Source organism: Cicer arietinum, chromosome 5 (assembly GCF_000331145.2).
Source record: "Cicer arietinum cultivar CDC Frontier isolate Library 1 chromosome 5, Cicar.CDCFrontier_v2.0, whole genome shotgun sequence".
In the NCBI taxonomy this organism is placed as follows: domain Eukaryota; kingdom Viridiplantae; phylum Streptophyta; class Magnoliopsida; order Fabales; family Fabaceae; genus Cicer; species Cicer arietinum.
Genome location: NC_021164.2, coordinates 56703404 through 56717067, shown reverse-complemented (window position 1 = coordinate 56717067; position 13664 = coordinate 56703404). Strand labels below are relative to the sequence as shown.

General features: G+C 28.7%; 1 protein-coding gene and 1 non-coding gene across 8 annotated transcripts; one reads left to right on the top strand and one right to left on the bottom strand.

Moving 5' to 3' along the window:
* The first annotated feature begins 4686 nt into the window (after positions 1-4686).
* On the top strand, positions 4687-8861 carry LOC101506862 (SAGA-associated factor-like protein). 7 transcript variants are annotated; one of them, XM_027334197.2, is made up of 5 exons: positions 4687-4855; positions 5341-5396; positions 6184-6250; positions 7865-8176; positions 8379-8861. In XM_027334197.2, the coding sequence occupies exons 2-5, from the start codon at positions 5380-5382 to the stop codon at positions 8559-8561; spliced, it is 579 nt and encodes a 192-aa protein (XP_027189998.1). In that variant the 5' UTR covers positions 4687-4855; positions 5341-5379; the 3' UTR covers positions 8562-8861. The 7 variants fall into 7 exon arrangements, with proteins under 7 accessions (XP_027189998.1, XP_004500289.1, XP_073224227.1 ...); XM_004500232.4 differs by lacking the exon at positions 5341-5396 and adding an exon at positions 5023-5077; XM_073368126.1 differs by lacking the exon at positions 5341-5396 and adding an exon at positions 5023-5077 and having other exon boundaries at positions 4687-4879.
* Positions 8816-8888, bottom strand: TRNAE-CUC (transfer RNA glutamic acid (anticodon CUC)). Its single transcript has one exon. It is a non-coding gene; the product is annotated as a tRNA-Glu (tRNA).
* Positions 8889-13664: the final 4776 nt, after the last annotated feature.

The window sequence follows — 13664 nt, the reverse complement described above, 5'->3', positions numbered from 1 at the left end:
AAATGCAAATTATTTGATTTTCTGGGAAATAGCATGCTGCTGGGCAAGGGATCTAAATATTATATGGTAGCTTGTGCATATTCTGTATATTATGTTAGTTATTATATGTATATGATCATAGGACACAATATATGAACATGCATATGAATATGTAGTTAATTAGGTTATATATATGTATCTGAATGTAGTTAATTATGCTGTAAATTACAGAGTTACATAGTTACATATATGTTAATTAAGTTACAGAGTTCTGTTTTTTGTCTACTGATTGTGTGAATGCTTATGGTATTTGAATATGTTTTGTTGTTGTGTGAACTGATTCTGGATCAAAATAATTTTGGATAAAAAGATAAAAGACAACGCTTTCTAAAAAAAATGCCATAAAAAGCTAAAAAACGCTTTTTCAAAAATTTAATTTACAACGTTAAAAAAAACACACATTTTACAGCGCTTTTTTGAAAAAGCGTTGTAAAATTCAGAAGTTGGGTGTACATTTTACAGCGCTTTTTCTAAAAAGCGTTGTAAAATGCATACCCATAATTCATATATTTGGTGTGCATTTTACAACGCTTATTCGAAAAAGCACTGTAAAATATGCACCCAATATATTTATTATGGGTATGCATTTTACAGCGCTTTTTCAAATAAGCGCTGTAAAATGTGCAAAACAAGCGCGCATTACATCTACATGTTTTATAACGCTTTTTAAAAAGTGCTGTTGTATCTTTTACAGCGTGCGATTCTACAGTGCTTGTTTTTTTGAAAAAGCGCTATAAATGGATTAAAAAAAACGCTGTAAAATGTCATTTTTGGCGTAGTGAATAAAATACAATGAAGCAATGTTCAATAGACATACATTAGTATTGTCATTTTCTTCAATTAATTCCAAAATAAAATCCACACAACGTTTTTGAACTTCTTTAATTTGATTTGGATAAACTGATCGCAAGTCATTATATATATGAACAAAAAAAACACAATCAATATCGGTTGAATCCTAATTTTTTTATTATACAGACATTAAAAAATACAATCAATAACAACTTGTAATTTTTTATCATACAAACATAAAAAAACACAATCGATAACAACTTGTAAAAAATTACGTATTTGCATCCATGAATCAACGTTGTTACAATGTTCAACATATGTAACATGACATAGTAGGCCCACTTATACATTTGTCATATTTAACAAATCATCATGTTATATTCATTTTGTATAAGTCTGGAAAATCCCATAATAAATAAAATGATTTCTTATTTATTCAAAATGTAACTTATTTCTATTTAAATATTAAAAGGACAATGAAACTTTCTTCATGAAGTTTTTTTTAAAGCAAATTGTAAAAATTAATTCAAAAATTAATCTAATAATAGTATACTATTGTTTTCTTCTTTATTGTTATTATTTTGATTATTATTTAATTTCCTCTTATATAAAATTGAACATGTAAATTACGTAATTTAATCTAAATTCAAACGAAAAAATCTCCTACATCCATCCAAAAGACTTTAAAAAAATCTTATAAAGCATTTTTTTTTTAAAGTATAAAAATAAAAAGAAATATTGTAACATATATTTCATTAAGGCAAAGTTAAGCGAAAAAACATGCAAATAGTGAGTTCATATCTAGTCTTCAAACAAAATGATAAAGAATCGTCTAAAAAAAATGAGTTTGGCATGTCATTTTTTCTTTGCCATACTATAGAACATTGGAAAGATAAAACGCTAATTGCGCGTAGTTTTTATATATTTTAAATCTACTCTAAATCGGTTATCAATATAATCATATTAAATATGTTTTAAATATTTATAAAATTGTCAACACCTTAATTTATTAAGTCATTTATGCAAGTAACCGAGTTAAACACAAAGAAAGAAGAGGGACACATTAAATTTTATTTTATTTTTACCGTCTATATGGAATCAGTCGTAATATACGTGTTTCACAAACACCTATTTAAAAATCGGACACCACATTCTCATCTTAACTCGTTTACTCATCAAACCGACCTAAACATACTTCCGCCTCATTTGTTAAGTCTGGTGGCAAGTAAACGACCGACTGTATTAAAAACTCAATTTTCTACTAGTGTAAGTAAAATAAATTTTAGTTCATATACACATGTATACGCATATCAATCTGCATGATGCACTAAGAATCTACATGTATCAGTCTATATGATGCATGTCATTTGGTTAAATTAATTCGTATAACAAGAAATGATGCACCAATAATATGTCACATTCACATATTATACTCAAACATACATTTTGACATTGATAACCCAACAATTATAAGTCTTCTCGTAAAATACACTGATTGTAGAACTCAAAATTACAACAACATACACCACAATATCTATACTAATTAACATATCTATTAACATATGTTGTCTAGTCGAAATTCATCATAATCGATTAATATTTATGAAACTAAAATTATCCTATAGACTTATATAATTTAGTTTTCACAACCTTCATCATAATCGATTAATATATACGAAACTAAAATTATCCTATAGACTTATATAATTTAGTTTTCACAACCTTGTCACACTTAATAATTATTCATTTTTCAATATTTTTTAACATGAACATTTTTTCTTATGAAATTCATCTACCTCTATACATTCAATTAAATTCATATGTAAAAAATTTCTCAAGATCATATATGTCAATAATAATTTTAATTTTGAGACAATTCTTCTATATTCATCCATACAAATATCCTTTAGAGAGACAAAAGTATGAGAAAAGTAAGTAACTTGCAGTGGGTGTGAAGAAGAGATTAGAGAAGAAGGGATAATATGATTAGAAATAAGATATAGAGGATATAATGAGAAAATAAAGAGTTTTGGAGGGGTTGGGGGTATTAATTTATTTGAAAAAGTTTATTCAAAGATAATGTTTCATTATATTTAGCTATATAACATGTCATAATTACATATTAAATTGATTGATTTGATTGACTTATGGTTTAGTACATTATAAAGAGGTGTTCCGAGAATTTTTTTTTATCCGGTTCATTTAGTTTTGTTAAAATTGGGGTCGGGGTTAGTCTAAAGTTATAGACCGCGTGCTACAAACTTAAAAATAGAAATTTATTATAAAAAAAATATTGATGAGAAAATTTAGACTAACTCAAATAATAATATATTTTTTTTTTACTACTTTTCATTTTGATTTTAAAACATTATCTTTTTCGGTGGTTATAAAACACAAAATTAACAAGTCCAAAATTAAGAAAGAAAATAAAACTTAATTTACTAAGTATTCCACTAAAAATAAAAAATAACATATCATTGCTATAACGTTTCTGCTGCCGTCCAAGACAAGGACCGCCAATCTAGAACCTTTGTGGGTTCAACTCCATTCGCATATGTCAAACAAAACTAGTACCAATTGTGACTCCACCCTTATGCTCTAAACATCACACTCGACTAGCATTTATACGGTGTTATGTGTTACAATTTTATTTTATTGTCTCTAGTGTGGTTATTGAGTCATGGTTTTTTGTATTCTATTTTTGTTTGAATTTTTATTAATTAAAATAAGAAAATATCGGAAGAAAAATGGATCGAGATAGGCTATTGGCCTGCATAACTCATACTAGTCGACTCAATTTTGATAAATCGCAACCAATAATAAAGGCTGGGGTAAATTGACCATTCATGTGATCGGTCTTTTAGGTTACAGTGGAACCTAGTCATAGACATTCCACTTGTAGACCATATTAAAGGAAGTCCTTTAACTAGAAATCCTATAATTCTTCTTTGCGGTAATATATATTTTCAGTGGTGTCAAAAGAGGAGCGTTTGCAGCACATTCTCTAACACACACATTTTAATACACTATTTTCTACAGATTAAAATTCACATGAGTCTCGCCAAATTATGTGGATCTCATTTAAATTTGGTGAGATTCACGTGAATTTCAACCAATAAAAGAGAATGTATTGAAAAATATATGATAAATAGTGTGTTGCTAGTATTATAATATTCTTCAATGGAGTTATCAAAAAGACATCATTTGGGATAATAATGAAGTACTTGAGTAAAGATATTACAGTAGAGTTGTTCTATCACTCTTACATATGAGTTTTAGATTCAGACCAATCGGATAAAATGGGATATAGAAAGACATGACCATGCGGCCCAAAGACCAATATGAAATATTTCATATTAGGATTATGAGTTATTTCTTGCGTATTATTTTAACATAAAATAGCTATTTAGTAATAATGATCTTAAATTTTAATGGCACAAATTATATTTTATGTTCAATTGAGACATAAGACAAAATTATAATAACACACCATTTAAATTGTCCAATCTAAATATCTTATATGTATGGCCGAATTAATTGATTTAGACAAAATCAGTATAGAGTTTTAAAAAGATATAAAGAAGATAAAATGATAAGAGAGTCACATTATCTTTTCTTTCAATTGGATTATATATTGATGCACAAATTTTATAAAAAAAATTATGTTAGAGGGTTTTAAGTTTGCTTAATAGAGAAAATGAAATATTTTAAAATCTGATTATGTAAGTAACGTCCGGAGAAATCCGGTTTAGTGGTAAATTTGAAAGATTTAGAAGTTAGTTATGAGAATATAAAAGAAGGGGTAGGAGTAACTTTCGAGAATTTTAATCCCAAGCCCAACTCACACTTCCTTTTAAAGAAGCCCATCGTTCATCAAAGAGAAAAAAAATAAACAAAGTAGCTCCATAAGAAGGAAAAAAAAAAAACTAGTTGGAGTCGCACCGCACTCAACTGGCCGGAAAAATTAGCCGGAGTTGCTCGTCCGCACCGTGATTCCGATATTCCGCGCGGTTCTATTGAAAACGTACGTTTGAATTTTCTATGATCAGTTAAGCATCTGTTTGGTTGTTTATTACTTTACTTTTGCTCTTAAATGTTAACTAGAGATCATAGAAATTGAAAAATGCGGAGAATATGTTCTTTTATGAGATACTCACCCAGATATCCTCCCTCTGCTTTGTTTATCATCAGGAACGTGAAAATTGTGGATCAGATAGATTTCAAATTGTTCGTCCATTCCTAAATTGTATAACTCTTCATTATTTTCTTATCTTTATTGTGTTGGAGAGTGGAAATTTGAGAATTTTAGTCACATGTACACTGCACACGATACTTACACTTACACATGGATACCGGAAATGATGTACAAAGGTAATAGTGATTAAATGGAACACATGTGTCGGTGTTGGATGCTGATTCGTGTATGGTGTATTTTCATCTGATGTGTTGGTGCTATATAGATTTTGTGCAGTTTAATTTGAGAAAATACTTTTTTATTTTATTTGCTAGGTGGTCATTTTAACTTTAAATAACCAAAAGGAAAAGATTATGAAGATAATCAAAAGGTAGATAATATGTATATGATGAATATGGTCCGGGATTATGGTTAAACTATATTTTCTTTTCAATTTTTACATAAATGTTGTTTCACTATGTTAAGAAAATCTTTGCAAATTCAGGCACTAAAGGTAATGTGCTTGATCAAAATGACTTAAGAGCAGTGTTATCAAATAGTCAAATAGCAGCGCTACAATTCTATAGCTTAGCAGAATTTTAAAAACCATTATTATTCTGTAATACACGATTTAATATAAAGTGTTGTCAAATAGTGGCTATAGCTACGTTGTAACACTGTAGTGTGGCGGAATTTGAACAAACTGTTATTTTCTGCGATATGCGATTGACAACACTGCATAATCAGTCTCCTTGTTGATTCTCACTTTCCCCATTGATCATATATGGTAGATCAATACAGTTTAATGAATTCCGAATTCGCATCTCCTTTTTGTATTTTTAAGCAATTGTGCTCTCTTCCTTCTTTTAGAGTTCCTATTTTCTTAGAGCTTCTCTAGGCTTACATGATGAAGTTTATATCTTTGTGTTGTCTATGGCCATATACACACTGCAATGCCTTCTAAAGCACGCATAATGTCTTAATATCTTTTTAGTTTCCATTGATCTTGATGTTTAAGTATAGTTTGAAAGTTCAAAATCAAATTAGCTAAATGAAATAGGTGCAGGTCATTCAGATATCAATATTGTTTTCTTTGGTAAATATGTTTGTTTCGTTTATTGTTGCCCATAAACTTTTGTGCTTTTTTCTGACTTTCACCAGTAATGTCTGTCAATTAGGATTCAAAAGCCTTTGTTAAAACTCATGTCGGTTCCTAATGAGGAAAACCTGTCATCACAATCACAGGTATGCTCTTCATTCTGAGTAGACTTGTATTTAGCAATGATTAAATAACAGATTTTGATGTAAACTCCTAACACATTTCACAGTCCATCTATTTTTTGTTGCAAAGCATGCTCAGTTGTATTTCAGCTTTCAATATACTGATAAGCACTCAATCATTTGATGAACACTCTCTTAAAAGCTAGTTGTCAAGATGAAGAATTAAGCAACTTAACTTACGAACTTGACTGAGCAGAACTCAATCTACTAGATTTAGGACTTAGGGCATAGGCACTCCATAATAACCAAGTGTATATCATATACATTCTTTGAGACTGAACTCTGTGCTAGTTTGGAGATTGTTCTAGTGATTTTAATTTGTATTCCATTTTCGAACAAAATATCAACTGAACTTCATTTTGTCTTTTGTTAAGTGTTAATATATTTATGACATTTTTATCATAACGATGTTGGGTTCAGAAAATAACTGTTGTCTGAATGTATATGAGAACAATAATCTAATAAAACAAGAATAGCTCTGCATTCATCAGATTGTTCCTCTGTTGTTTGGTTGTATTGTACTTCAGAATACATGAGAAAATTGAAGCTTCTGTCTTCTTAAGGTTAATTTCAATAGTGAAGCGAAAGATTATGATCAATAATTAAGGAAACAAATTTGAGTTCAGAAAACAGTTTTCTGGATGTATATTAGAGGAATATTCTAACAAAACTAGAATAGTTCTGCATTCATCAGATTGTTCCTCTGTTGTTTGGTTGTACTTCATAAGGTTATGGTCAACAGTGAAGTAAAAGATTATGATCCATAATTAAGGAAACAATTTTGTGTTCAGAAAACTACTATTTTCGGCATGTATATGAGAGCAATAATCTAATAAAACAAGAATAATTCTGCATTCATCTGGTTGTTCCTTTGTTGTATGGTTGTACTTCAGAACGTTACTTTATCTGCTGCAAGGTGTTGGAGCTGGAACTTGCCTATTATATGATACGATGTGCTAAAATTTTTGTTTCTATAAAATGTAATGATTAATTCTCTGTTTATGAAAGATATTACATTGGTGAAGATATTATGATAACTATAAAATTGAATTGTTTAAGCTTTGCATCACCAGTATAATGAATTTTATATGTTGTTTGAGAGCTTATCCTTACATGGACTTATTGGCGCAATTCAATACTTGGCACCTGTAGTGATCCTCGATTAGGTGGAGTTTCTAATTTCTCTGTTACTCTATAGTCTAGAAAAATTTGAATGAAGTCAAAGATGACTGTGTTATGCAGGAAGTAGAAAGTCTATCTTGAACATTGAATGGAGAACAGTTGAATCTGCTGGCATATTTTTGTTTCAGAATAAGGATTTACGAAATCGTGAAGACCATTCTTCACTTCTGCTTTAGTTAACATAAATAAATGAATTGCAACAAATGACCTTAGAAGCTAGTCTTAGTAGTCTACCTTTCTAGTATATTAGCGTTTCTTTCAATTGTGAATTATCCCTAGTGCGTTCTAAAGTAATTACTTATGTGTCTGTGAATTGGAAGATTAGGAGTAGTCAAATACTTATTTCTCCTATATTTATTTTGTATAGTTATTTGCTTCAATTGGGATGTTTTGCAGCTTTCATCTCACTTTTTCTTGGATCTCCTTGATTCCATTATAGTTGATGTGGCATCAGAGTGTCACAGAATAGCCAAGCTGGGGCTTGATGCTAATTTGGAAGAAGAAGATGAAGAATTGAAGTTATCAGCACAAGCCAGGGTTAGAATGGCTGATCCTGGTAATAGTAATGAAACAAATGGCAAGTATGTGGTTGACATATTTGGACAAACCCATCCTTCAGTAGCAAATGAAATATTTGAGTGCATGAATTGCAGTCGATCTATCATGGCAGGGAAGTTTGCTCCTCATTTGGAGAAGTGCATGGGGAAGGTTATTCTCTTATCTTTTGGATTAGTATATATTGATCATTTTCTTAATTTTATATACTTAATGTTATGGGTTTAATAAAGACTATGCTCAACTACTGACAGTTTAAAAAAAAATTATACAGACGGTCTACTCACATTTAATTGTTATACCATTTTGTATACTCATTAAATTCTAACATTTATATGCTAATACTCCACCTCAGGGTAGGAAGGCTCGTTTGAAGGTAACAAGAAGCAGCTCAGGCGCACAGAACCGGAATTCACGAGGCAGTTCTGTTTCTACATATTCAAATCACTCTAGCAACAATAGTAGCGTGAACCGGTTGACAAATGGAAACCCTAGTTTTGCCGGTGAGGAGCACTCTAACGGGGCATCTCAGCCATGAAGTAGTGTGATGTAAATCATGAAAAGCTTGTTTTAATGGGAGAGCTCATCATGATGTTTTGAATGTAGTGTTTCTGTGTAACATTTTGGACATAAAATCTACCTTTGCTTTGGTGTATGTATCCATCAACTATGTTGTCTAGCTTTGGAATTTTACCTAATAACATTACCTTGTACTGAGTAAAAAAAATCAGGTTTACATAAATGTAATGTATAAGTAAAAACTGTGATTTAACAGAATAAAAAATGTACAATTTCCGTTGCCGGGACTTGAACCCGGGTCTTTCGGGTGAGAGCCGAATATCCTGACCAACTAGACTACAACGGATTGATGAGATGAATACTTCAATGTATCATACTAATATACAAAGCGTGCCAGATATCTCTTTTATCATGCTTGTGAAAACTATTTATTTATTTTTATTATCTTTTCAACTACTAACATTTTCCGATAAAAAATACTCTCATAATATGCAAAACATCTCCTTAAAATATATTGTTTATATTATTAATTTCATGTTTTACATTTTAAGAGTAAAGAATACTCCTTTCATTAAAATTGTATATGGATTGGACCGATCAATCTAGTCAAACCGGTTTCAGTTTAGCCAGATAATTGGTGATGTAGTTGCAAAAAATATGACATCGATCAAGAATATTATGTCTCAACTTTAAATTTAAAATTTCATAATTATAAGTGTGAGTTTTAAGTGACATTTATTCTTTTGTTTATCGAAGAAAAATTAATATTACTTGTTATTTAAAAGTCCAACCCAATTCTTGTATGTCTCAAACTCTCTCCTTCGCTATATTTTTTCCTCAAATCCTCTTCAATAAAAAAATATAAAAAAATGGGACATACACGAACAATGTAAATCTTTTTTTTTTTATACATTGACGTTCAATCAAAATATAGTATTTGATGATTAACTTTAAGTTGTAATTACAAAATAAATTTATGTGAACATATCGTGCCTTTTCAATAAATGATGATGTAAAACTATTTTACACAGTTATTAAACTGAAAAAAATCTAAAAAATCAAAACCTAACGACCAAGAAAAACAATTTAGAAAATAAGTAGGACATTAAACTATTAAAAATTACTTTTTATTCATAAAGTATAGTCAAATATAAATCACTTCAGTTTAAACTTAAATTTGATCAAAATCAGTTTGCACTTACTTTACCAAGAATTGCCTATTCATGCAAGCAAAAACATTAGATGATCAGATTCCCACATGGAAAATAGTTAGGTTTGTTTGGTAATTTATTGCATACAAAAACACCATTTGATAAACATGTAAGAAGTTAAAGATCGACGTGACTAAACTGTGTACTCCGTACTAATTTCATTTGTTGCATACCCACCATGATTTGGTACAAATATTTGCCCCAGTATCTTCTTGTTGCTTTGCATACTCATTGATTTTTGGCTCTATATGTAGCCTGACATCTATTGTCACATAGTTCGTAGTAAAGTGTATATAATATATCTATGACACTGCCACTGCTTTCAAAGAAGTTATTAGGAATGAAAATTGGATTTATAACTATCGGATAATTGCAAAAAAATATCCACAATCAATAGAGTAAAAATTATTATGATATAAAATAAATGTTAAAAATATAAACTTTATTATAATTTATATTTGTTTAGGATATCAATTTAAATATATAAATAAAATTATAATAATTGTGTTAAAATGATATGATATTTTGTAATTTAATATTTTATTTTTATTAAAATATAGATAATGTATATATGTATAGGTATTTAAATACTTAAAAGATACAAATTTATAAATTAAAATTAATATCTATGAAGTTACACATCTAAGTATTTTTTTAAATTACAAGTACAACGTGAAATACTATAATATCCTATCCATTGTCATCAATTGAATTTCCTTATCTTTCAATTGAATCTTTTCATCACACTTTTAAAACAATTCAGTCTTTTGGTGGACCGATACAATATATGGTTCACCATGAACTAATGTTTTAAAATTATTTGAAAAATCGACAATTAATAACATTTTTTAGAAATTTCATGACATTTTTTACAAATTCAATTTTTAAAGGTATATATTTATTTTTCTTTATTTTTCTTTATTTTTTTCGAATATACATAAATCAAATAGTTGTTTTAACAATGAGAATCCGGAAGACGACGATAAAGCTGGACAATTGGGAGACTTCTGGACCAAATGTCATATTCCCATCAAATTGGTAGTGCTATACAGAGACTCAATTAAGACCAATTTACGACTCGAAATTTTACGAGTGTCGGGTTTCGGTTTATGCGGGCGAGCGTACCAGTTTAAACGAGTATTGAATTTTTGGTCCAAAAATTCTTTTGAGCCAATTTGATAAAAAAATAAAAAAGAATTAGATTTTTTCTAAAAATAGCATTGTTAAATTGGGCCATAATTTCTTAGTTTATCGAGCCTACAAAATTTAATTGAATTTCATCAAAAAAATTGTAAAACTTGTTAAATTTGAAATAATTAAATGTGAAACTTAAATCCTAATTGAAAATCTGTTAGATTTTTTGTTAGATAAATTTTTAGTTTCAATAAATATATTTTATTTTATTTTTAGCGTTTTTAAAAAATTTCTTCAAATTAAGGTCCTTCAAATGTTTTCCTACAAAAAATATACTTATTTCTATTAAGTCAATTTATGTGTATCAGTTAAATTTTTTAATAATATTTTTAAATATGTTTAAAACATTATAAGAATTTCTCCCACAAAAATATAAAATTTAAATTTAATTCATGGCTTATTAAAAAATTCTAATTTAATCAATCTCTTATTAAAAAATTATATACTTTTGTAATAGATATTTTATGGATCCTCTCTTTTTTTTTTCCCTCTCGTATTCACAGAGAGATAGACACAACACCAATTTTAATGAATTTAATACACACATAAAATTGAATAAAAAATGGATTGTGTCTCTATCTTCTCTAACACTAGGAAGAAATTGAGAGAAAAACAAGAGATGATTCAAAAATTATTCAAAAGTTATAAAAATATCATTAGTTGACTCAAAAGTAATGACAAAATTTATTGACGAAAAATATTTGAGAGATCATTATTTAAAGTAGTTTTTTTAAAGAGAAACAAAACATGATATATTTATTAAAAACAAAAACTTATTTTACACTTGAATTTTTAATACTTACCAGTTTAAATCAAATATTAATTTACATAAACAACCTGCATAAGACAACAACATATGACCATAAATAAGTATAGCTTATAATTAAAATAAATGGTCCAACCTGCCAATCAGACACATATTTGTTTTATAACTTCAATTTTTTGTTTTATAAATTCAATTTTTTTATATCACAATTTTTTATAACAATATTAATCAAAATCTAATCTAATCAAAACTTTGTTGTATTATCGTTCTCAAGACATTGCATTTACCATTGGCCACAAAGTCTAAGCCAAATATTAAATCACAAATTCACATGACCAATACAAATTACATTCACACAACCAATACAAATTAAAATTCTCAAGTACAAATTAAATTCACATTAACACAACCAATACAAATATTCTCAAGTATAAATTACATAAATTACATCTTAATCGAACTAATTAAAATGATAGTAATCAAAGAAATATTGCTGCACCATGAGGATTTACTAGTGATTTCAGCAATTTCTACACAAATATAATGTAAATTAGAAGAAAAATATAACAACAGTGGAATTGAAATATTTCAAAAGCTTTCTCAGTATATTTTATATTTTTCTTTGTGTGTGATGTAATGAAATCTTAGCAGAAAAAAGATGAAAAGTTAAGAGAAGAAACAATCATAACATCTATGTTTCAATGAAATCTTTTGTAAGGAAATCTATAAGGAGTTGTAAGAAAACACAAAAGTACATTTCAAACTCCCACATGCAAAATCAATTTACTTTCTATTTTAAACTCTATATGACATTGTCTTAGCTCTTTCAACTGTACATCAATATCACTAGTTAGAGTAACTTGCGGTAAAATATTAATACAACAAAACAAACAAAACAATCCATAAACCCTATATTTCAAACAAAAAATAAAATGTCAACATACATTTAGAAGCTAATTTTATTGTTTGGCGGCATTTTCTGAGACACTGTGATATATGCATACCATACAAACACACAATATCATATACACATAACCATGCAAACATTGTTCAAGAATTAGAAATTAATCATTGGTTCATAAACAACAAACTCAAGTTTTAAAAAAGATATATATATAAAAAAAAAAAAAAATCATAGAACTTACTTTTCTTTGATTCTAGTAGTTTTTCTCTGCTACAACAGAAAGCCTCACAAAAAATAAAAGTTATAGTTAAAACTTAATAGTTAAGTATTTAGAAAAATTTGAAACTAGAAGAGGCAGAAACCTATTGAAAGTAAACACTTTGACCAAAAACTTAAAAAACATGCATAATTCAGTCTATAAAATACTCATATAGCTCTAACCTTACATTATAGGCTTCTTGCTCTGAGCCAACAAACAAAAAAGATTCTACTGATCATATAAAGCTTAACAAGATGAAAATGCTAGTTATAAAAAAATAAACTCTAATTGTAAAAAATAATAAGGAAATCATAACATAAATTCATAAAACTTTCTACGAGTACCTTTCTGTGTGCAATTGTGAGCTTTCTCCAACACTCTTTTACCCCTTTTCCGTTTGTGGTTGAAGAGGTGAGATCGAAAAGAGTATAATATAATGTGGTGAATAAAAGAGAGGTCGAGATAGTAGAGAGACGAGATTAAGAGATTATGAGATGTGTTACTAGGGTTTCGAAGGAAAAGAAAATGATAGTTGAAAACGAGAGAAAACATCCAGAGCAAGGGTGTTCTAGGCGGCTAGGCTTTGATGGAAGTAGTGATTTTATATGAAAAACTAAAATGGACTGGGCCAAAATATGCAGAGGAAGGTTGGGCCTCAATCTCATATGTATTGGACGGTCGATTTACGGTTGCCGATGAATCCAAATTCTTCATCTGAACTCGACCACGGTAGACCGTGTACATCCATTGATGTTCACCCGCGAGATCTGACAACCCGATCCAAACCA